The 21,257-nt window shown below is 39.8% G+C and overlaps 1 protein-coding gene across 1 annotated transcript in view; it reads left to right on the forward strand.

Moving 5' to 3' along the window:
- NAV1 (neuron navigator 1) overlaps positions 1–21,257 on the forward strand; it is a 240,173-nt gene that overhangs the window by 195,784 nt on the left and 23,132 nt on the right. The window contains exons 6-11 of the mRNA XM_063297369.1: positions 6,083–6,221; positions 9,397–9,694; positions 11,164–11,857; positions 17,208–17,663; positions 18,330–18,371; positions 19,565–19,713. Coding sequence (XP_063153439.1) covers positions 6,083–6,221; positions 9,397–9,694; positions 11,164–11,857; positions 17,208–17,663; positions 18,330–18,371; positions 19,565–19,713 — 1,778 coding nt within the window. The remainder of the gene's footprint in view (positions 1–6,082; positions 6,222–9,396; positions 9,695–11,163; positions 11,858–17,207; positions 17,664–18,329; positions 18,372–19,564; positions 19,714–21,257) is intronic.

Raw genomic sequence — 21,257 nt, forward strand, 5'->3', positions numbered from 1 at the left:
CTTGGGTGGCCCTTCACGGTTTAGCTCATGGCATCATTGAGGTGCTCAAGCTCCAGCACTATGGCAAGGTAACAATCCTTTGCTCATAAATTATACATGTGAAAAATGTTAAAAGCCTTGATATACTATATTAAATCATTTCTATGCTAGAGCCTATAACTTGGAATAGCTTTAAAGCTTTAAAACTTGGAATAGTGTAGATTTGCCCAGGTATCTGATTTAGCAGTGGTGCCTGTTTCAGGGCTATAGAACAGTATGCCTCAGGGGTTGTTTTGGTTGGGTATGACATCCCTGGGGGTTTTTTCTGTGAGACAGTTGAACATTCATAGAGCTTCTGAATTAAAGAAGGCCCACAGATTGTTTAGTTTCTCAGAATCTGCCCCTGTTTTTCTGCACTGAGTACTTATTAAAAGACTGACTTCATTTGGCTATAAAGCATGAAAGAACCTAAGCAGCAAGCAAATGAAATCTATTGCTGGCTCTGCCTCTTCAGTCCTAGTCCCCACTGCTCAGCTGCATTATATTCATTAACAAAGGTTATTTGTTCCCTGAGGAAGAGGGGCAAAATAGCATCTGGGGATGAGCGGAATAGCCCTTGCAAGTAAGTGTGAATATCTTGAACTACAGTTGGATAGCTTAGTCAAAGATTAAAAAGTGAAGCTTTATTCAGATCTTGGTTTTCATCTCCAATGTGAATAAGCATGCATTTCATAGATGTTGACCACAATCTATGATTTTAAAAAATTTACACCAATTTATGTTTAAACAATACCTAAACAGCTAGTGTTGTACTCTCTCTCAATCATTTCTAAGCATAATTTATGCCCACAGTTTCATTCACAATTTGATACATTTCTTCACAGTAGGGTTTTGGGAAGTGTGAAATCTGAAACAATAATCTGCATGTTAAACTAGGTGGTGTGGTTTGCATCAGATGTCAAAAGGTTGGGTTGTGCCAACTTCCTTAGCTGAAAACTCATTCAGGAACAAGGTCAGGCAAAGGGCAGCAAACAGGAGCAGGGATGGTGTGATAACTAGTAAAAGAACCACTGAAAGGTCTACAGAAGGATAATGTTTTTATTATAAGATTATTTTTCTGTATAAAGCAGAAGCGCCACATTATGGGAATTGCTAGGAGATGGCTGTTGTTATTCCAGCTAGACCTCTTACCATCACATGTTACGTTTCTGCAAGAGAAGTTCTGTAGCAAAATCTTTATAGCCAATTCCCCAGTTGCTCTTGGACTAATGTTCTTGTTATCCTTGAAAATAATTGTAGACGACAAAATGGAGTCTGTATAGCTGGGATCTGTGAGTGAAGAAAAAGGTTGAATTCTTAGCCAAATGAGTTTGTTTGATATTTTATTCTGAACTATCCATGAATTGCTAAAGGTTATTTCTACCCCCTCCCCCTCCATGTCAGCCATGGTTCCATATGTCTGTTTAAATTCGAAACACAATATTTACAGCAACATCCAAGTGAACTACCAATTATTGCTACAACTTTCTCTTGACCTAGAGCTCTTAAGTAGTGTTTGTGTGACATAGCTGAACCAGTTGGCTGCTTTCTCAGAGAAAATAGCCCTGTGCACTTTCAGTGAACAGATGCCCTAGCCAATCAGGAAATGACCATCTTTGATAGCTTCCCAGTTGCCATATGACTGATAAACTATCACTTCCTGTCCCTTTTTTAATTGTTGAAACACAACAATATTTACCAGTTTTGCACTTGCCTGATCAGTGCTGGCATCTCCATCAAAAGAATTAGGAGATGCTTACTCCTCACCCTCTTTCTCCCTTCTTTTACCCAATATGTGGCTGGAGAGGGGAAGTAAAATTAATCTAGAATGACTCCATTTTTGCAGGGCTATTCTAGGACTTCATCTTTATGCCAGCAGCTGGACAAGAGAGTTAAACCTCTGTTAATCCTCTTATCCTTATTGGCATAATACAGCTCAACAGAAGAATCCCCCTCCCCAAAACACACCAAAAACATCTTGTGTGATGATTCTGTATAATTTGAATTTGATCCACTAATAATAATTAATATAGGTAGAGTGATACTGTATATCTTAACTCTGAACACATTCAAGATTTAATCTTGGTGAGAAACTGGTAGTTATCAAAGTAGTTTCCAAGAGTGGGATATGCACAAGTTGAAATTCTACCACTCAGACTATTTTCAGACAGTTCCCAAATCAAAAGTTGGGTTCACATATTACATTAAAGCATGTTCTGTTTTAACCATGTTTTGTTGAATAAGCTTTAATGGCTATTTCCTACATAACACCTAGCCATGAACCATAGTTTATAAACAACAGCTATGTTAAGAGATTGCATTAAGCTATGGTTTTAACTGTTTCACACATTGGAAGAAGCTAAAGCTAAGCAAAACAAATTACAGCTTAAATCAGTGTGTGAATGCAGCCAGTTTATCCGTGCACCTGTCTGTCTATCTGATCAATTTAGATGGGTGGCTATTTAATTTGGTACTCTTTTATTCCATTTATATTCTTTGGAATGAACTCAAAATTTGAAACTTATACTTTGAATTAAGGAATTCTGAATCCCAGGAACTGCTTTCAGTAGAGCCTAGATGTAGTTCATAGTCTTTTAATGTAAAAATCTGCTTATGAGAACCTGTTCCTACATTCTAGCAGTTTGGGAGCACCAGGAGCCATTTTGCTGCTGCTGCTTAAAGGCAGGAGCCCCCATCCTTTCTAGGCTAATTGGCGTATCTTGAATTTTCAACAGGTCACAGGTATTTCACATGGCTGTCATGAGGAGCATCTCATGTTAGAACATGCTTCCATACCAGAAAGCAAACTAGTGAGGTTGTTCCTCACCATCCTTTCTAACCTCTTCCCATGTTCTCAAGTGACTCAGCTTTATCTTTTTTTATGGGCAAGTGGTACATTGGGCAGGAAATCACCCTTTCCAGCAAAACATTGGGCAGTAGCTGCCAAAAGGCATTCTTGTAAATAAAGATAATGCAAGAGATTGCCCCTTTGCTTTGCCACAGTGCTATGTTCTAATTTAATATTATTTTAATTAGAATTAAAAAATCAGATAAGGTATGGGATCTGATGGGGGCCAATGGAGGTGTTGTTGGAACCATTGGAGTGCCACACTGGGGATCCAAGATTTAATAATTTGTGACTTGTATTTTCTGCTTATTGCCAGAAATTTAGCACTAGATCTGTTCAACGTATGTTTACCATACTAAAGGGCAGTATGGGCTGAGGCATCTCTTTTTCCAGAAGAGGAAAATGAAAGCTTCAGAATTCGAGTTGATAGACTTCTTTAGGTTGTAAATATGTATGTATTTGTTTGTTTTACAGCCTGATATAAGTCTACATATACAAACACACACACACCTGTTTTTTTTTATATTTACAACATGTTGTAAGCTAGTTGGTGCAAGAACATAGCAAAGTGTGTGAGAAATGGGAAGGATGTAATGGATTTGAATGAAAGGGACCTACCCTTGTGGAGTAGAACGGATGAATATTTAGGTTTAATTATGAATGAAAGGGCTAAAATATATGTAATAAACTATGAATTGGTGTCATCTAAGTTTCTGTGGATGCAACTGAATGTAGGAATCCACAAGTGCATTATAGTTGCATGTCCAATGAATGGTGATAATGGAAGAAGCACAGATGAGTTTTTGGAAAAATTGTGCCACATTCTGAATGAATAAGTGAAATCCGGTGAAAAACGTTCTATTAGGTGACATGACTAGCTGAATGGGACTGAACAAGAGAGTAGAGAAAAACTGCATGGGACATTTTGGACCCAACAGTAAATGTGAAAGGTGGCTATTTAGTGACTATCTGGTTATAAAAATGTCTGTTTTGCATATATGGTTTAAGCAAACATGTTCATGTATACATGCGACAAAAGAATGAATAGAAGTCTAAAATCTAGACTTCTTGATTGCTTATAATTGCTTATAATGAAAGACTGAAAGAATTAGTGAAGGATACAGGGTGATGAGAGATCTGAACACGGGACGGACAATTTTTGAAAGTTGATCTTGAGTTAAAAATAGACATGGAAGGAAAGGAAACAAGTGAAACAAATGAGGGTGAAAGTAGAACAACTTCAGGAAAATAAACTACATGTTTTGTACGAAAAAATGTTAGAAAATAAATTATTGTTCTAACAGAATGAATGCAAAGTAAATACAAGGAAAGGAAATGTGGAAACTGAAATAGAGTGAAAAGAATTACATTTTCAAGTGCTACGGAAGTATATAGAGGTATGTTATTGGGAAGTATGAACAAGGATGCTTGATGGAAAGATGAAGTGCAAGTGGGAAAATGAGGGATGAGGGGGAAAAAACAAATATAAGAAAATGTACTGAAAAATGAGATTGAGAGCAAGATACCGTACAGCTATAGCGTGCAAGGAAAAAGATACAAAGAGCAAGGAATGGGTAAGATTAAGTTGTGGTTGCTCGGTAGACATGAATATGTCTGCACTTTTATATGCAGAATACTGTGTTGTTTGCTACAAACCCAAATGATTTGGAGTGAATGTTATAAGGATTATATGATGCAATGTGGAGCATAGATCTGAAAATTAATGTATTGAAGACCAACAGTTTGAAAAAAATACGTATTTTTGCACTGTCTCCTGATTTAAAAATATCCTCCCACCCCCAAGCCTTAGCCATCTGTTTAATGGTTGAACAGAGATCTGGGCATAGAGACTAAGGAGTACAATCCACAGCTGTTAATGAGGATTTTTAGACGTGTGAAAGATAATTTCATACATATATAAATAAGCATGCTCTCTAACTTATTCTAATGTGATCAGATTATTTTTTCTATACTGTATGTTAAATATAGATCCATGGCCAAGTAATTAACCCTTTTCATAATTAGCCCTTTTCATACAGGACACATGGACATGTTTAGAAAACTTGCCTTTTGAAAGAGAAACTCAGACATGGGCCTGTAGTTATTTGAATACATCTGGGCTAGTCATCTTGGAGTTTAATGTGTAAAGTACCAGAAGAGATGAATGAAGCCTTTTAGTGAGATAAACAAACAGACCCATTTCTTTTCCTCCTCACAAGCACCTGCTGCTGTCAGACCCTCTACACTAGAAAGAAGCTTCTTCCTGTTCAGGGTGTTCATGAACTCCTTGTCCCATGTGGGAAGATTGGCAACAGTTCCTCATACTTATCATTTCCTCAGGCTTGCCATTTCTCCCATTCTTCCCCTGGGCTTTTCCAAAATCAGATAATTTACAATCAGTGGTCAAGCCATCCTGCTTGCTTTTATTTTGTATTTTAAGAAATACTGCTGAATTGGAGCAAAGGATGGGCGGGAGTGATTCCTAGGCTTTTCAAAACCTACTGGGTGATATTTTGATAGGATTTCTCTGTTTTCATTAGATACATTAGTGTCTATAAAATGGTAATTATTGCAATTTAGTTAAAGCAGGTTAAATTTGCCTTTTTCTTATATTCTTTTATTAACCTTCAGGACTGAAACTGTGTGTGTCAAGTATGAGTTGGCATTTTGAATCATCTTTGTGCCTCCTAGGTGGCCAGTGGAAATAGTGGAAACTATCAATCCTCATTATCACTCTCTGGCCTACCTTGGCTAAGATAGTAAAGGAGTGCTAAGGTCCAATGAACCTATAAATAAAATAGTCTGGAGTGGCCTCCCCCAGTGTCATGCCTTCCGGATGTGCTAGACTAATTCCTATAATCTCAACTCATTGTAGTATTTGGTGGTTGGGAATTATTGGAGCTGAAATCGAATACTCATGGAAGCCCCAGTATGGTCCTGATGATGAACTCTTTGCCCAAAGATATTCAATGTCTTTGGTGACTTTTTCTTTGGACTTAAGTGTGTTATTGTTCAATCTTCCTGCTTTATTTTTGCTTTCTGTTTTGGGAAGTAGGATGGAACACTCTGCAAAAGAATTTATTGTTTTGCAACTGTTAGTCATTACTCCTTAGTTCCCCTTCCTGGACCTTGTTGGGTGGGGAAGATCAGTTTGGTTGCTTAGCAGTACCTCTGTGCTAAATGTTGCTAACCATTGATCTTTTCTTTGGTTTACAGTTGGGATGAAAGTAGTTCCATCAGCAGTGGCCTCAGTGATGCCTCAGACAATCTCAGTTCAGAAGAATTCAATGCCAGTTCTTCACTCAATTCCCTGCCTTCCACCCCCACAGCTTCCCGCAGGAACTCTGCCATAGCGGTAGGTAGACCAAACATTTATGGTGATCAGAAACATTACCTTTTGAAAAGTACTTGTTGAGACCAGAGGAAGTAACCTGTTACCTCACTCCCATATAGTACAGGCTAGTTGTGAAAAATACTGGGTTTCATCAACTGCAACAGATACATCTGTGCATCTTTTTATTAATATATTTTTATTGAAGAAATGTGTAACAAGATAAAACCAATACAAATATTAGAAAAGAAACAAAGAAAATAAGAAAGAATAGTGAATAAGTAAGAAAGAAGATAGAAATAGAAATAGAAAAGAACAAGAAAGGGGAAAAAAGATTATAAAGAAGCAGCTTCCAATCTTTTTGACAGTGGTTATAAATGCATTTCTACTTTACCCTCTCTTTCTAAGGTTGCATCATAATTTCCTTCTTTCCATAAGCTACCCTTTCTAATCTTCAAACTAAACTAAATCTTCAAATCACAAGTTCATTTTTTTCCTTTTTCAGCAAAAGTCCATAAGGGGTTTCCAGTCACTGATAAATGTAGTTACTGATCTTTCTCTAATCAAACAAGTTAATTTTGCCATCTCTGCTAATTCTGTCATCTTCACCAACCATTCCTCCATTGTGGGTATTTCAGAGTCTTTCTTTTTTTTGCACGTATAATAGTCTCACAGCAGTAATCATATGTAAGAACAATCTTCCATGGCTCTTTTCTAATTGACTGTCCATTAATCCCAGCAAGGAAAGTTCTGGTTTCAGTTGAATGTTGATCTTTAAAATTCTTTGTATCATTATATGCATTTGAACCCAGAAATTTCTGGGGTTTTTTACAAGCCCATCAGGCATGATAAAATGACCCTTCATGTTGTCGACATTTCCAACATAAATTGGAAGTACCTTTATATATTCTAGACAATTTTTCTGGAGTTATATACCAATGGTACATCATTTTATGAAAATTCTCTTTTAGGTTATAATATAATGTAAATTTCAATCTTTTTATTCACATGCTGTCCCACTATTCCATCAGTAAATTGTGTCCAAAGTTCTTAGCCCACTTTAATCATACAGTCTTTCACTTGTTCTTCTGTTTCAAATTTCAGTAGAAGTTTATACATTTTAGCAATTACATGTTCATTTGTACATAATTCATGAAAGACTGTTGATTGGCGGGGCCCAGGAAGAGAGCCTTCTCTGCTGTGGACCCTGCCCTATGGAACACTCTTCCCGCAGTGGTGAGGCAGGCCCCCACTCTCCCGGCCTTCTGGAAAGGGGTGAAGACCTGGCTCTGCCATCTTGCTTGGGGCATGAGGAGAGGGTAATCAGTCCTGGGGGTGGCTAGCGCCTTGAAGAAGCTCCTGTGAATTAAATGAATTTAATTTAAGAACTTTTTAACGTCTCTATCCTGGATTTTATATTTATATTTTTATTTAAGAATATTGTTTTTCTTGTATTTTAATCTTTATTTATTCCAGTTTTATTGTAAACCGCCCAGAGTTGCTCTTTGAGTGAGATGGGCGGTGACAAAATTTGAAATACAAATAAATAAATTTCAAATTCTGTCTTGTGCTGCTCAATTCCAAATGTCCTATTATCTACCTTTAATCTTTCTCTGTGCGTACAAAAACCATTGAAAACTAAATCCCTCTGCAGCCAATTGCTCTTTTGATTTCATCTTATATTCTCCATGTTCTTGTTCTAACAACTCTCAATAAAGTAACCATTTTTCTTTGCCTACTGTTTCTTTCCTGTAAAATGCTTCTTGTGCTGAGTCCCATAAAGGCATTTTCAGGCACAGTTTGGGGTTATATCTGTTCCATTTTCTCAATATGGCACTTCTAATATAATGATTTTTAAAAATCTACATTAAGCTTTGTGTGGCGCAGAGTGGTAGGCGGCTGTATTGCAACCAAAACTCTCCCTGTGACCAGAGTTTGATCCCAGTGGAAGCTGGATTCTCGGGTAGCCAGCTCAGGTCAACTCAGCCTTGCATCTTTCTGAGGTTGGTAAAATGAGTGCCCAGCTTGCTGGGGAAGGTGACGACTGGGGAAGGCAATGGCAAACCACCCCGCTATAGTCTGCCAAGAAAACGTCGCAAAAGCAGCATCCCCCCAAAGGGTCAGACATGCACAGGGTGCTTGCACAGGGGACCTTTCACCTTTCACACCAAAATCTACATTAACTTTATCATACCATAGAAAACTATACCATCTATGTTGGTATAGTGCTAGGAAAGCATTTGGCCCAGGAGAGATCAGAAAAGTCACACACCAGGCATTTCTATAAAAATATTTTTATTTACAGAAAACGAACATATTTAAAGGCTGTTTGCTGAGAGGAGAGATTTCTCTCAGCTGCATATTCTCTGCAAGCCTACACAGAAGGGAAACTGAAAACTAGAACAAGTCCAGGCAAATTCTTCCCCTTAGGCAATGCAACCATTAACACATGAAAAGGGGACAATTAAATTCAACCTCTTCACCCAGCCAAAATGATTAGTTACCATAGTAACCTTAATCTGTAGTAGAAAACATAGTAACAATCTAAACCTCAGATTGTGCTCTTCTAATTCTAAAATTCTCTTATTTCTCAGCAAAACATATTCTTTCATCCAGACTAAGCAGCAGGCTGAAAAATACAATTTCAAATCAGGTAGTCCCAATCCTCCTCATTCCTTTGCAGGATTTTATATTTAACTCTTGGTTTTTTCCTTGCCATACGAATTTGGATATATTTTTTCCATTGTTTAAATGGTACATCAGTTGTCATAAGTATGGTTTGAAACAAAAAAGCATAAGAATCTAAATGTGAAGCATAAGAATCTAAATGCAGCAAATACTAAGTACTTGCTCTGAATTCTGTCCCTCAGTGCAGGAGGGGTCTGTGCCTTTCAAAACAAGATTTGATTCTGCAGACCTTTCTTCTGCAAAGTCAGTGCTTTGAAAGTCTTCGGAGGCTTTGATAGTATAAGCACTGCAGCTGAGCAGTGAAATACGTGCTTTAAATGCCGGAAATCTCTAGGCTAGCCCTTGGCATGTCCACTGTGAAGAGGATTAGTTAGAAATATAGAACTGAGGGTCTATGGAGATGCTGCCAAATCACAGTATTTCTGAACTAGATGGATGAATGTGTGATCTTGGGAAGTATTACAGATGGAAAAGCTGAAATGTCCAGCTGACAATGTTTTCTGCTCTGTAGCTCCGCACGGATTCTGAGAAACGGTCATTGGCAGAGAGTGGGCTGAACTGGTATGGTGAGCCTGAGGAGAAGACCCAAAAGAAGATGGACTATGACAGTGGGAGCCTGAAAATGGAACACAGTTCCTCCAAGTGGCGACGGGAACGTTCTGAAAGCTGCGATGAAGCTCCTGCCAAAGGCGGGGAGCTGAAAAAGCCTGTTAGTTTGGGCCCACCAGGCTCCTTGAAGAAAGGCAAGACGCCACCCGTGGCAGTGACCTCCCCCATTACTCACACAGCCCAGACTCTTAAAGTGGCAGGTGAGATTGGCAGTGAAATCATATTGTTATATTTTCTGTTTGCTTCCCATTTGTCTGCAGAATCCAAGCATGAGTGCATGACCATTTCTAGGGCATTAAGAAGGTCAAAAATATTTTTAATGAACCTACAGTTGCACCTCAATAAAATATTCAGCTGTGTTGTGGTCATAAGAAACTTCTAAGCCAGCCACCTCCAATTTGGAGCTCTTCAGATGTTTCAGATGGTATCTCCCATTATCTTCCAGGCAGCATGGCTACTGAGTATTATGGTTGAAGGATTAGGGGAGTTGAAATCCAAGGGCATCAGAATGAGGAAAGCTATTCTGAGCAAAATGTTGCAATTGCAACAATTACTACAAACAACTAATTGATACTGGTAGATAAATGTGGCAACACTTTTCCTTTCCATCAGGTATGCTCATATCTGAGTGCTATACAGACCATTTATGGTTTTTCTAGGAGGTAGAACAGGGTTTCTCAGCCAGGGTTCCATGGAACCCTAGGGTTCCGCAAGAGGTCACTAGGGGTTCCCTGGGAGATCAGGATTTATTTAAAAAATGATTCAAATTCGGGCAACTTCACATTAAAGAGGTAAGTTTCATTCTTTATTTTCAGTTTAAGAACACTGTTAATGTGTATATACAGACCTATACATGAAACCAATACAGTATAATAATTTTGTAACTTGTGGCCTATATTTGAGCCTGAGTGTGCAGAGGTTTCTCCAAGGCCTGAAAAAATATTTCAAGGGTTCCTCCAGAGTCAAGAAGTTGAGAAAGTCTGAGGTAGAGGAATGAGCTATCAAGAAGACATTGTATTTGCTAGTTGGAGAAATCTTACACTCTGTTTTGTCTGAGTGCTTTCCAGCTCGTATATGATACATGGAACTCCAAAGTGTTAGATTTGAGTAAATTTTTTATCTTCTACCCAAGGGGAAGTTGCGTAGCAATTACACTGGACTAGCATGGCAAACATCTCTCTTTTTCTTCCTTTTTGAGGATTTTTTTTTTTAATTACCCTATTTCCTTATTTGCTGTTTGAATATTAAGGCTATTGTAACCTCACTTCTTCTTTTGTGCCTTACGGTTAAAAAAAAACAATATATACTGACATTCCTGGAGAATTGCTGCCTCAAGTTGAACCCAGCATTTCAAGGGAACAAGTTTCCAGCAAGGCAACTGTGTCAGGTTCTTTGGTGACCTGCCACTGGATCAGGTTCATCTTGTGGACTGGGGCTTTGGGGGTGGAGAGGGACAGATGCAGGATTTGGCTGTCCAAATACAGAAGGCTGATGGGCAAAATTTGGCCCCAAGCTGAAGGAAACCGATCCCTCCTCTTATGTTATACTGGACCTGACAGGAATAAGTTCTTTTTGTCATCTAAACATCTGTGTGAAGGAATATCTTTTCCTATACCTATTCCAAATGTTGTTTCCTAATCAGTCATTGTAAACATACTCCCTCTCTCAGGTAAGCCTGAAGCAAAAGCAACAGACAAAAGCAAGCTCTTTGTGAAAAATGCTGGCCTGCAGCGATCGTCTTCCGATGCTGGCCGAGATCGGCTTTCAGATGCCAAGAAGCCTCCCTCTGGGCTTACACGAACCACCACGGCTGGCTCCTTTGGTTACAACAAGAAACCCCCTCCTGCAACAGGTACTGCCACAGTGATGCAAGCTGGTGGCTCAGCTACACTTGGCAAGATCCAGAAGAACTCCAGTATCCCTGTCAAGCCTGTCAATGGCAGGAAAACCAGCCTGGATGTCTCTAATGCAGGGGAGCCTGGTTTTATGGTGCCAGGGGCCCGCACCAACATCCAGTACCGGAGCCTGCCACGCCCTGCCAAATCTAGCTCCATGAGTGTCACTGGTGGGCGAAGTGGCCCACGTCCTGTCAGCAGCAGCATTGATCCCAGCCTCCTCAGTACCAAGGGGGGTATTTCTGTTTCACGCCTGAAGGAACCCTCTAAAATAGGTGCAAGTCGGAGCACCCCAGGGCCAGTGAATCAGACAGACAGGGAGAAGGAGAAGGCCAAAGCCAAAGCAGTGGCCCTGGACTCTGACTCCGTCTCACTCAAGAGTATTGGCTCCCCTGAAAGCACCCCAAAAACTCAAAGTGGCCACCAGACTCCTGCAAAAGAGGCTGAGCTGCCACCAACACCCCTCAGGTAGGAACAGTGGTTTTTAAACAGTAAGATGTTTTAATTTACAATTATTTATATTGCTTGTGAGCCATTTTAAGGGGACTTTAACTATGAAGGCAAGTAGTAATGGCTTCCTTTCTTGGATAGTATAGACTTCATAGTCTGCTGGTCACAATAACTCTTTCCTGCCCATGCTGGAGACAAGGTGAGCTTAATTTTGTTATTTAGTTACTAGGAAAAAAATGTCATTTTTGATCAGTGCTTTATTTTGTCTCTACTCTGATTCAAGAATGCTGTGGGAATAAAATTGCAGAGTCTGGAGTGTTATGACTAGAACAAAGCATTGGACAAAATACATATGACATTTTGATAAGCAAGCTGATAAATATGGGCTAGGTGGCATGTCTGCTAGGTGGATCCATAGATTCCTTGAAAGCAGAATTCCAAGGGCTGCTCATCAGTTGTTCCTCATCAAATGAGACTAAGGTATCAAGTGAGGTACAATAGAATTTGATCCTTTTTAATACTTACATAAATGATTTGTACAAAGATTTGAGGAACTTTGCAGGTGACACAAAACTGAGAAACTGTCTTTTAATATTCTTGAACATAGAAACAAAATTCTAAACAATCTCAATTAAGTTAGAGTCACAATAGGACTAAAAATAACACAATGAAATATAATGGTGATGTTTTTCATTTATGAAAAAGAAATCAAATGCACATATATAGAGAGAATACCTAGCTGGGTAAATATAAAAAAGATCTTGCAATTCTAATTGATTACAAGCTGAATACAAGTGAGTAGTATGATTGATAGCTATGGAATACTTTTTTAAAAAGTTTTTATTTTTTAAAATTGTGAAATTTAAAAAAAAAATCCTATTTCCTACATCCAGCATAAAAAAATCTCATATTTTGAACCATTTTTGAGAGGTCTAATAAACATGAAATACTGTTTTCTGATGAATTAATTTGATTTTTAAATCATAAGTATATGTCACATTTTTAAGAGCGGGACCCACTGATTCTCCAAAATAGGATATTCCATTTCTTCATTCCACAGTTCAAATATATAAGTAATTCTGTCTTTCATTTCACTTTTTAATACCTTACAAAACTGAACTGTTGTTTTCTGTTCAAGTGCTGCATCTCTTAAGAAAGCTGAAATTGTAGGTAGCTTGGAGACTGCTAGAGCATCCGGGCCATACTATTGTTGTTTATTTGTTCAGTTGCTTTCGACTCTTCGTGACTTCATAGACTAGCCCACGCCAGAGCTTCCTGTTGGTCGTCACCACCCCCAACTCCCCCAGGGACAAGTCCGTCACCTCTAGAATATCATCTATCCATCTTGCCCATGGTCGGCCCCTCTTCCTTTTGCCTTCCACTTTCCCTAGCATCAGCATCTTCTCCAGGGTGTCCTGTCTTCTCATTATTGTGGCCAAAGTATTTCAGTTTTGCCTTTAATATCATTCCCTCAAGTGAGCAGTCTGGCTTTATTTCCTGGAGTATGGACTGGTTTGATCTCCTTGCAGTCCAAGGCACTCTCAGAATTTTCCTCCAACACCACAGTTCCAAAGCATCGATCTTCCTCCGCTCAGCCTTCCTTATGGTCCAGCTCTCACAGCCATATGTTACTACTGGGAATACTATTGCTTTAACTATGTGGACCTTTGTTGTCAGTGTGATGTCTCTGCTCTTAACTATTTTATTGAGATTTGTCATTGCTCTTCTCCCAAGGATTAAATGTCTTCTGATTTCCTGACTGCAGTCAGCATCTGCAGTAATCTTTGCACCTAGAAATACAAAGTCTTTCACAGCCTCTACGTTTTCTCCCTCTATTTGCCAGTTATCAATCAAGCTGGTTGCCATAATCTTGGTTTTTTCTTTCACCTTCATCATAAGTTCCTCTTCAGTTTCGGCCATCAAAGTGGTATCATCTGCATATCTGAGATTGTTAATGTGTCATGACCTCGTTGCAAGGCACAAAGAGCCTCACAACGTGGATCATGATCATTAAGAAATAGAGGAAGGAGATAATCAAACTAGGGATTAACACAAGCACCCAAAAGCACCCACACCCATGGACCCATAGGCAGCTGAAAAGAAGGACGTCAGAGGAACGGAGATAAGCCGCACCTGGTGCCCCGGAGGACACAACTGACGCTGGGAGACAAAGGAAGGCACCGGGAAAACGCCCAGGCGGCCATCAAGGGTCCCATCAAGAGGGATCGGGACAATGTGGGGTGGGGAGCCCGGGACAATACAAGAGGGTATAAAAGGGGCACCTCCACACCACCAACCCCGTTCCCGTTTTTCGTTCTGTCAGCTATCATTCCAATAAACCAGAAATCCTTAATACCCATTAAGTGAGTCTGTGTCTTATTGCGAAGCGAGGCTGGCCCTGACATAATGTTTCTTCCACGATTTTAACTCCAGCCTTGGATTTCTCAAGCCCACCACGTCGCGTGATGTGTTCTGCATACAAGTTGAATAGGTAGGGTGAGAGTATACAACCCTGACATACTCCTTTCCCAATCTTAAAGCAGTCCGTTGTTCCGTGGTCTGTTCCTACCATCGCTACTTGGTCATTATACAGATTCCTCAGGAGGCAGACATGATGACTTGGTATCCCCATACCGCTAAGAACTTGCCACAATTTGTTATGGTCCACACAGTCAAAGGCTTTAGAATAGTCAATAAAACAGAAATAGATGTTTTTCTGAAACACCCTGGCTTTTTCCATTATCCAGCGGATATTGGCAATTTGGTCCCTAGTTCTTCTGCCTTTTCTAAACCCAGTTGGTACATCCGGCAGTTCTCGCTCCATGAATCGCTGAAGTCTACCTTGCAGGATCTTGAGCATTACCTTACTGGCATGTGAAATGAGTGCCACTGTTCGATAGTTTGAACATTCTTTAGTGTTTTCCCTTTTTTGGTATGGGGATGTAAGTTGATTTTTTCCAATCTGATGGCCATTCTTGTGTTTTCCAAATTTGCTGGCATATAGCATGTATTATCTTGACAGCACCATCTTGCAAGATTTTGAACAATTCAGCTGGGATAGGTAGGATCATCTCCTACTGCCTTGTTATTAGCAATACTTCTCAACCTCACTCTTCAGGATGTCTGGCTCTAACTCACTGACCACACCATCAAAGCTATCCCCAACATTGTTATCCTTCCTATACAGGTCTTCCGTATATTCTTACCACCTTTTCTTGATCTCTTCTTCTTCTCTTAGATCCTTGCCATCTTTGTTTTTGATCACAACCATTTTTGCCTGGAATTTACCTCCAATGTTTCTAATTTTCTGGAAGATGTCTCTTGTCCTTCCTATTCTATTGTCTTCTTCCACTTCCGTGCATTGCTTGTTTAAAAATAATTCCTTATCTCTTCTGGCTAACCTCTGGAATTTTGCATTTAATTGGGCATATCTCCCCCTATCACTGTTGCCTTTTGCTTTCCTTCTTTCTTGGGCTACTTCTAGTGTCTCAGCAGACAGCCATTTTGCCTTCTTGGTTTTCTCTTTCTTTGGCATGTATTTTGTTGCCGCCTCCTGAACAATGCTGCCAACTTCTGTCCAGAGTTCTTCCGGGACTCTATCTACTAAGTCCAGTCCCTTAAATCTATTCTTCACCTCCACTGCATATTCCTTAGGAATATTAGTGAGCTCATATCTAGCTGATCTGTGAGTCTTCCCTAATCTCTTTAGTCTGATCCTAAATTGTGCAAGAAGAAGTTTGTGATCTGAACTACAGTCAGCTCCAGGCCTTGTTTTTACTGACTGTACAGATGTCCGCCACCTTTGGCTGCAAAGGATGTAGTCCATCTGATTTCGGTGGTGTCCATCTGGTGAAGTGCATGTATAAAGCCGTCTCTTAGGTTGTTGGCAGAGAGTGTTTGTTATGCAGAGTGAGTTGTCTTGGCAAAATTCTATCAGCCTATGTCCTGCTTCGTTTTGTTCTCCCAGGCCATGCTTACCCGTAATTCCAGGTGTCATCTGACTGCCCACCTTAGCATTCCAGTCTCCTGTGATGAAAATAACATCTCTTTTAGGTGTATTGTCCAGCTGCAGATCCTCACAGAACCGATCTACTTCAGCTTCTTCAGTATCTGTGGTTGGGGCGTATATTTGGATCACTGTGATGTTAGATGGCTTGCCCTGAATTCGAACTGAGATCATTCTATCGTTTTTTGGATTGTATCCAAGCACTTCTTTAGCCACTTTACTATTAATTATGAAGGCTACTCCATTTCTTCTGTGGTCCTCTTGTCCACAGTAGTAGATCTGGTGGTCCTTTGATGTGAAGTGGCCCATTCCAGTCCATTTCAGTTCACTGACGCCCAAAATGTCTATCTTTAATCTTGACATCTCACCAATAACCACATCCAATTTGCCCTGGCTCATAGATCTTACATTCCAGGTTCCAATGGTATGTTGATCCTTAGAACATCGGATTCGCCGTTCACCACCAGCACCGTCAGCCGCTAGCCGTCCTTTCGGCTTTGAGCTAGCTGCGTCATCACGTCTGGGGCTAGTTGAACTCATCCTCTGTTCCTCCCCAGTAGCATTTTGACCATCTTCCAACCTGGGAGTCTCATCTTCCGATGGTATACCGACATATCTCTGGTTATACTGATCCATTTAGTTTTCATGGCAGGAATACTGGGGTGGGTTGTCATTTCCTTCCCCAAGGATTGCATTTAGTGTGACCTCTCTGTCATGACCTTCCCATCTTGGGTGGCCCTTCACGGTTTAGCTCATGGCGTCATTGAGCTCCTCAAGCTCCAGCACCACAACAAGGTAACGATCCTTTGCTGAAGCTCAAAATCTTTAAGGCTGTAGAATACATCCTTAGTTTCATCCTGCCTGAAACTCTGGGAAGTTTTTACCAATTACTATTAACAGTATTAAGTTATATGAACCAGTGACCTGACTGAAAAGGCAGGTTTCTGTGGTCTTCCTGTGACTATATGCTCAGAACCAAAGAGCCTGATAGTTTGGATTCTTCAGTGAGAACAGTTAAATAAAACAAAGCCTTACTCAATATTTGATTGCTTTGGGTCCTGACTGAGTCCTAAATGCATTGGGATGACTTGGGGCAATGGGAATATCTCCTGAAAGGAAACATTCTTCAGTTACAGAAGTGTGCTATGATCCTGACACTCCCAATTCAACAGGATAGTGAATCTGGTGCATTTGATTCTTATATGAGTGTAGATGTAGGTTAAAGTTGTTATTCTCAACATCAAATACAGGTTTTTAAATGTGCTAGATATAATGTTTTCACAATACATGATATGATCATGGCATGCAGTGTCCCACATTATGCCCACAACTTTGTCTTAATACTGTTCTCCCTTCTTGCAGGTCAGCTGCCAAAAGCTATGTAAAAGCCCCTTCACTGGCAAACTTGGACAAGGTGAACTCTAACAGTCTAGACCTCCCTTCTTCAAATGATTTCCATCAGATGCATGGTGGCAAACTACAAGAGTCACACTCAGCTACTGTAAATGTGGGCACCCATCTCACATCATGCTTCACACCAAGCCCTGCTCCAGTCCTTAACATTAACTCTGCTAGCTTCTCCCAGGGCCTGGAGCTCATGGGAGGGTTCAGCATCCCCAAGGAAACCCGCATGTACTCCAAGCTTTCAGGGTTGCACAGGAGCATGGAATCCTTACAGATGCCTATGAACCTGCACAATGCCTTCTCTGTAGGCAGCACTGCTGCACCTACTACTGCCTCTACACCTCCTGTTGCTGCTGAGGAAGAATCCAGTGAGATGGCCTGGACTGGGAGCCCAAGAATCACACACCTGGAAAGGTAGATGAAGGGAAATGGGGTAGCTTTCCTATGGGTAGAATATTTTTCATGGTAGAGTTCCATAAGAGCTTTTAGAAAGAGGTCTCTTTATGATGTCATGTCCAATTACATTGTTGCAATTATATTCTCTTTTATCTTATGATAAAACATATCATAAGCAGGTGGCACCACCTAGCCACCCTTGGCTGATCTTGAAAAAGCTAAGCAGGATCAGACCTGGTTAGTACTTGGATGAGAGGCTACCAGCAAATTCCAGGGCTTTAAGCTAAACTGGGAAGTCAAAAAAAATGTCCTGGAAGAAATCACAACTGCAAATCACTTCCGTATAGCCAAACAAACTACAGGGATGTGCCCATGTCACCAGGTGTTAAATTTAATTCATGGGGTTTTTTACCTTTAATATAAATAAGAAAGATGAAAAGATAGAAAAGGATGATAGCATTCCAGTGCAGAAGAAAATCCTTCAAACCCCACCATGGTTTTTAGCTTATGATTCTTTTGTTTGTGTACATGGCAAAGTTGCAGTGGCACAAAGAGTGCAAATACGGACTTCTGTGTTAAGCCAGATTGGATCTCTATTCCCAAAATTTCACAATCATCTTACTGCTTATCAGGAACCACATCTGGATAATTAACAAGCACTGCTGTTCATTCCTCTTCCTGCAGCTCTAACTGTGACCGGAATACGTTACCCAAGAAGGGACTGAGGTAATTGTCCTTTGTGTTCCAGTTAATATCGTATGGTGATCCAATAAATCTATTATTTAGTATTATCAGTGATGGGTGAGAAATATTGTCCAACTTCCTGTACTTATGATAGTGAAAGATGATCAAACAAAGAAAGCTTGTGTTTCTCACAAGCTAATGCTGTATAATTATGAGCCTGTCATTACGTCAGCAGCAAACCTGAAATTCTACAGCATTGCAAAGTCAGAAGGCCATAGCAAATCAATTCATGAAGGTAATTTATAATTATAGTCCACCTCTTTCTATTCAAATTATGTGATACAAGAGGTCTGGTTATAGCCCTGACTTCCTGACTCTATTCTTGATCATATTTGATACAGCAGTTCCAACTGTAATTCCAATATAGATTACATCAAGTTGTCAGAATGGATTCATTGAAATCATTTTAGCCATGATTAAAAAGTCCTATTGATTTCAGTGGGATTAACAACTTCTATTTCTCTGATCCAATGTCTTTGTTACTTTTCTGAAAGCTACAATAGAAATGTAATTGCTTTATTGAAATCGTTTTTTAAAAAAACATTTTTAAAATGTAAATGAATAAGGTCTCTTTTTTAAAAGTTAAAACCTCAATTGCATACCAATATAAAATATTATGCAGAGCCTAGAGAACTTCCAGCTGTTGTAGAGTTCAAATATATACTAGCTCTGCTGGCTTACTTCAACAAAATTGCATTGCTAAGTATTATAACTGTAGTCTTGGTTTATCTCTTTTATTGCCTTTGAGAATGATGTCTTGCATAATGATGATGACATATCCAGCATCCATAAGAAGGCACCAAATAGATTATTATCTTCCAGTGAGCCACGCCTCCTTCACATCACTCTAGAATTAGGACCTAATTATTAGGTGCTCTCTGAACACAAGTGATAAAATTTCAGACTACAGTCTTTTCTTTTAAACTGATTTCTTTGAATATAAATATTATACTGTTGCATTTCAAGAATCCCCCATAGAGATAGAGCAGTAACTATCTGATTTTAATTGCAAGCAGAGAATTGTAAAATTACCTTAATATCCTTGCTTAATGCAATATGTACTGGCTAAATTAACTATGTTAAGCCGCATCTTTATGGCACTTTTCAAATTACTTCCTTTCAAAATGCTGCCAGTCTCTGCCATTAAGCCCCTCTCTGTCCCTTGGTTTTGGCAGGTATCAAATCCAGCCCCAGGAAGAGACCAAGGAGAGGCGACACTCACATACAATTGGAGGAATGCAAGAATCAGATGATGCATCTGAGCTGCCCTCTCCTCCTGCTCTCTCCATGCCATTGGTTGGGAAAACTCCACTCACAAATATTGGTTAGTCAACTTTTTTTTTTTTTTTTTGCTTTCTTACAAAAGGAAACCATAGAGGTCTGTTGTTCTAGATCAGTATAATCCAACAGAAGCCATGCCATTTTTATTTTCAATTTCTATTCCTTAACTTTCTTCTTTCTAGCACTACTGACTTACCCAGAATCCAAGATTAGCCTCATATCAGAGAAGCAGGCTGCAAGATATTTGGGAGATAGTATGAATAGCCTGTAGAAATTGGATGAGAAAATTCTTAAGTGAAACATCCCAGGGGGACTCCTATGACTCCTTTGTTCTGTGTTCATCATGGAGTGGATGTGCCATATTTCTGTAATTTACCAAAGCCAGGTTGCTACATGGGATATTAAGCAAGCATGAGCTCAGCTTTTAATTTCCAGAAAAAAATAGCAATGAGGACCCTCCACCCAAGAAAACATGGTCAACCCTGAATCTTTAGTGACCAAGAATGACCTCATCGTGATTTGGGTGCTTGGCAACCTCCTTGCAATTACAATGGTCATAGTGTCCTGCAGTCACATGATTGCCATTTGTGACCTTCACTGCTAGCTTCAATGGGAAGTCAATGGGAAGCTGGCAGGAGGTCGCAAATGGCAATCACATGAAATTGCACCTAAAAACCGTGTGGGATTTGCTTAGCAGCAGCAACAGGAACTGCCACAACTGCCATCATAAGTCAGCACAGTCACATGACGTTGTGCTTTAAAACTGCATTGCTTAGCAACAGAGTTGCTGGTCCCAATTACCCTTGTCAAGTGAGGACTACCTGTATCAGTAATTTAATCCAGACTAAACAAAAGTTTTGTATGTTTGTGTGTTTGTGTCAGAATGAGAATATTAGGTGAGGAAGAAGTTTCAATAAGCAGCAAAACAAATATTACATCTACTTTTCTTTTAGGCTCTGGGCACAAATGCAGTTCAGAGAATACTATTAAAGCCTTACAGATTGCAGCCTGATAGGCTGCAAGGAATTGTAACTAGTCCCTCAAAAGTTAGCTCAGAACTGTGGCCAACAGGAAACTTTGACAGTTTGGAAGTAGAACTCTGCATTTTTTGAAGCAGGCTCATGGAGGCTCCCCCATCTAACTAAACTAAATTTAAGCCAGACATCTTTTATATCTACCTTATCCACCTATTCCACCACCACCACCAGTTCCCATGAAAATCCCTGCTTGCTCAGTACTAAAGATCCTCAATTTGCTTCTATATTGGCAGGCTGAAAATTTGAGGAGTTTTTTGGAGACTACAATTTGATCCTGATTTTGAGGACAGGGAGTTTATAGGAGCTTCCCCCTCTCCTTTTAATGTAACAGTCTAAAAATCATTGGCTAGCTAACATTATTCCAAGAACCATTCTAGAAAAGAAAATGTATGGCAATTGCCAAAGCCACTAGCTTTGTTTAAAGGAAAAAGAAAGAAGCAGAGACCCTCCTTCGGTTGCCAACATAATGTAGAAGGCTTCATTCTAATCATCCATAGATTTTAGGGGTGAGGCATGACAGAATCTCAATTGTCAATAGTTTGCTATATAT

This window comes from Candoia aspera, chromosome 3 (assembly GCF_035149785.1).
Source record: "Candoia aspera isolate rCanAsp1 chromosome 3, rCanAsp1.hap2, whole genome shotgun sequence".
Classification (NCBI taxonomy): Eukaryota; Metazoa; Chordata; class Lepidosauria; order Squamata; family Boidae; genus Candoia; species Candoia aspera.